Source organism: Cariama cristata, unplaced genomic scaffold, assembly GCF_000690535.1.
Source record: "Cariama cristata isolate BGI_N322 unplaced genomic scaffold, ASM69053v1 scaffold42439, whole genome shotgun sequence".
Lineage (NCBI taxonomy): Eukaryota > Metazoa > Chordata > Aves > Cariamiformes > Cariamidae > Cariama > Cariama cristata.
The window spans coordinates 25,950-29,438 of record NW_009638242.1 but is presented as its reverse complement, the minus strand read 5'-3'; the positions used below and the strand labels follow the sequence as shown (position 1 = coordinate 29,438).

Here is a 3,489-nt window from a genome sequence, read left to right as displayed (position 1 = left end):
GTTTTTCCCCAAAGGTGCGTGTGGATTGTCTTTCAAGCATGAATCTTTATGCTATAAAATGACATGTGCCAGAAGCGGGGTTAAAGAGATCCTGGTCGCAGGTCTTTGAAACTTGCCTTTACTTCTTCCTTTGTCAGGTGGCTTTAAAAAGGATCACTTACAGCCCGCTCAGCCTAGCCTAAGGTATTTTCACCTCAGACTTCTGTTTCACTGAAGAAAAAATTAATGTATGTTGTATTTGTGCTAATTACAGTTAATGTGATACTTTCTACAGGGAGGGCCTATTCTGTTTTGAGAATTAGTCCAACCATCATCTAAAATGATGCTTAAATCTGAAAAAGCTAATAGTTTTTTGCAGTACATTTCTCATCCCTCTGGCAGTAGCGGAATATAGAAGTTGAAAACTTACTACTGCTGTCAGTTGCAGCATTAGTTCCAACTGTCAGAAATCTACTAACTCTGCAAGTGTCCCACAAAGGAATTAGTACAGTTACATAATTATTTTTTTTTTCCCAAGAAATGTTGCAATTGCAAAGGCAAACACTTGTCAGCTGGAAAGCAGCAGCTGAATTAGGAGCCTTGCAATGGAGGTAATGCTGTCCTATCTAAGTCTGCAGCATTTTTGTAGGCTCAGTTTTGAAAGCTGGCAGCCTGGCAACTTAATAAAACCCTTTCTCCTGGGACAGGTTTTGCATGAGTTGTGGCAACATACACAGGAACGACGTGCCAGAGAAGGGATGTCCTGACATCATTTATTTTCTTTTGTAGGCTATTTCAGTGAGAAAAATCATCCAATTACTAACAATGATGGAGATGGTTAAATAATGTTTAGCTCTCTCTTGGGAACTGAACTGTTACTACTGAGCTATTTTCCATCTTTCTTAGCAGTCTCCCCTATCAAGTATGAATTGATTACTAGAGGGTAGGAGATTTTACAGTCCCTAATCTCCTGTTTGGTTGGGAGCACCAGATGTTATTGGCCTTGAAAGAGAGAGTCATCATTCTTATTTTAAACAGGCGTGAGGTGAACTGTCATGATGACGATGGAAATGAGCTACAGACGACACCACAGTTCAGAGCACATGTTGCGAAGAAACTGGGAGCAATGCTAGACAGGTATTGGCATGCAATGCTAAAATAGTTTGTTCTATGGGTCAACTACACTGTTACTTTTGTGTGCTAAAACCAGGAAATTCAAGATCTGAGTGCAACCTGGATATGGAGGAGAAGTTGTTTCTCTTATTGTCTCCTTCATTCCTGTATTTAACGCAAACTTCCAATATTCTGTGAACTAACCTGGCCTATGTGCTGTGTCCCTTTGGTAAAGACTCCCTGTGCAGCACTGCCTGTCTCCATTTGCCTCTGTGGTGAATGTGTTGTGGGGAGGAAAAAGTAGAATTTGGGTGCCTTAGCACTTTTATCATTTAAAGGCTGGTATAAGAATCTGTCATTTATTCTTATGACCTAAACCAACACCTGATTCAGGGTTGTGCTGGCAGTATGCCCCTATCTGGGCTGCCACTGTCTTTATTGTGTAAATATGGTCCTGGAGAGCTAGAATTTCTGGTGTTTAGAGCTGGCTTTAGAAACACTGCTTTTAAGTCATTCTTGTGGCATGCATTGCTAAGGAGAGAAGGCATGGTCTCCGCTGAAAGTAAGGAGGTGGGACAGCTTTGCTAAGAAAAAAGTAAGAAGCTATGCAATGTCTCCCTATAGTCTTGTTTCCTAGAAATACCCAACTTTACCTCAGTTTGCACAAACATGTCTAAGATCTGACTGGGGTTTTCTGTTTAGCTTCATCACTGTCTTGAAGGACTCATCAGGACCTTCACAAACTTCTGTGCAACAGTCTGACTCTGCAGATGATGGTGAGTTCTAGTTACGGCCATTGTGGTGGTTTTGTGACATCGTTAGTTAAATGATGACAAGTGGGATGGATCCTGTCTGTTGCCAGTTGTACAACCGGCTGACTAATAAGCATTTGCAATATTGCAATTTCTGTTGGTGTCCGTGAAGGCTGTTACTTTGAAGCCGTGATCTCTGTGCCCTAAGTCCTCCCAGATAATCCTAAATAATTGCTGTCAAGCACTATAGCAATACAATAACAGCAGCGAGGCTTCCCAGGGAGATTGCTGTTGATTGCTCTCACCTGTGTTTTTTATCGTGGCTAAAATTCTCCTTTGTGTATTTTAGGTTTTCGCCTCTTCTCTTCCTCTGTCCCAGGAGACTGTGGGAAATCGGAGCCTTGCCCTGCAGCAAGGAGGAGACAGCCATCTAGCTCCAGGTGAGATGTTGTCAGTTGCTTTTGTCCTGAAGTACTATTGCATCCCACATTTCAGAGGCAACTGAGACTCTCGCAAGGGAATAGGTAGCTGAAGAGCTTGAGAAGCGTGTATTTATGACTCCTATATTTGACTAGAGCAGATTTGTTTGTTTGTTTCTTGTTTTAGTGCCAGGGAACTAGAAATGTTTGTGGGAGATGTTCTTTCCCCTCCTAGTATGTGTAAAGAACATCTCAGCCTTCAAACTGGTTAAATGCTAACTGTCCGTACTGGAGTCCCAGAGCCACTGTGTGTTTATCAGGTGTTCTCATCTTAGATTACTCTGCTGTCTGTGGTTTGGGTGAATTCAAGGCAAAAGTGTAACATAACTTCCTTTCCTTTTGTTACCTTTCCAGTGACATGGACAGTGACCAAGAGTGGCAAAGGTACCAGGAGGCTGCTGTGTCAGCCGCAGACATTCTGAAAGAAAGTGCTTTTCCTGCACTGTCCCAGGATTCCAGCCAGGATCAGAGTCAGGGTTATGTAGAGCACAGCCAGAAAAAAAAGAAGAAAAAGAAAATTAGGGGAGAAAACAATATTCAAGAGAAAATAATAGACCCGGCAGAGTGTGACCAGATCTGCAAAGATTCGCCACAGTTGGTGTCTGCAAATGGACAGCGTGAGAGACAGGACAGCAATGATACAGAGAACTCAGTGTTGCCAGGAGTTGTGAAGAAGAAAAAGAAGAAAAAAAGAGAATGAAGTTTTTTGTTGTGCAAACAGCAGGTGATTATGATGGATGAAGGATGCTGGAAAAAAAACTTAACGAGTTGCTGCAGATGAGGGAAAATTAATTGGCAAAGCTTCTGTTCTAAAAGCTCAGTGGCCTGAGAGTCTAATTAAGTGACTTCCTACGTTGTTGGCGTCCCTTGGGGAAGGGAACATTGTTCTTCTAGCACAGCAGTTATCTATGCTGCTGCTTATGCAGACCTAGTGTAAAAGGATTAAATACTGTGCACAGACGTGTGACAGAGGGATATAATCATAGCTGCATCCCTTCTGGTCTGTTCCTTCACGTCATGAAGCCAAATCTTGTGTCCTGGAGAAAGTGTACGATTAATAGAATTTGGTTTACATGGCAACAGGTGATCAACTCCTTTTTCTCTTTGCCTCCTCCTAGATGTCTACTAAGAATAGCTCCAGCCTGTGGGAGACTCATTTATCAAAA

At 42.2% G+C, this 3,489-nt stretch overlaps 1 protein-coding gene across 1 annotated transcript; it reads left to right on the top strand.

Annotated features, from left to right (window-relative positions):
• Positions 1–137: 137 nt before the first annotated feature.
• Positions 138–3,023, top strand: LOC104168158 (chromosome unknown open reading frame, human C12orf43; the record flags this gene model as incomplete). Its single annotated transcript, XM_009708637.1, has 5 exons — positions 138–183; positions 1,018–1,116; positions 1,795–1,868; positions 2,194–2,284; positions 2,678–3,023. Coding segments are annotated over 5 exons (656 nt in total), but the record flags the coding sequence as incomplete, so codon positions are not given.
• Between the last annotated feature and the right edge of the window lie 466 nt (positions 3,024–3,489).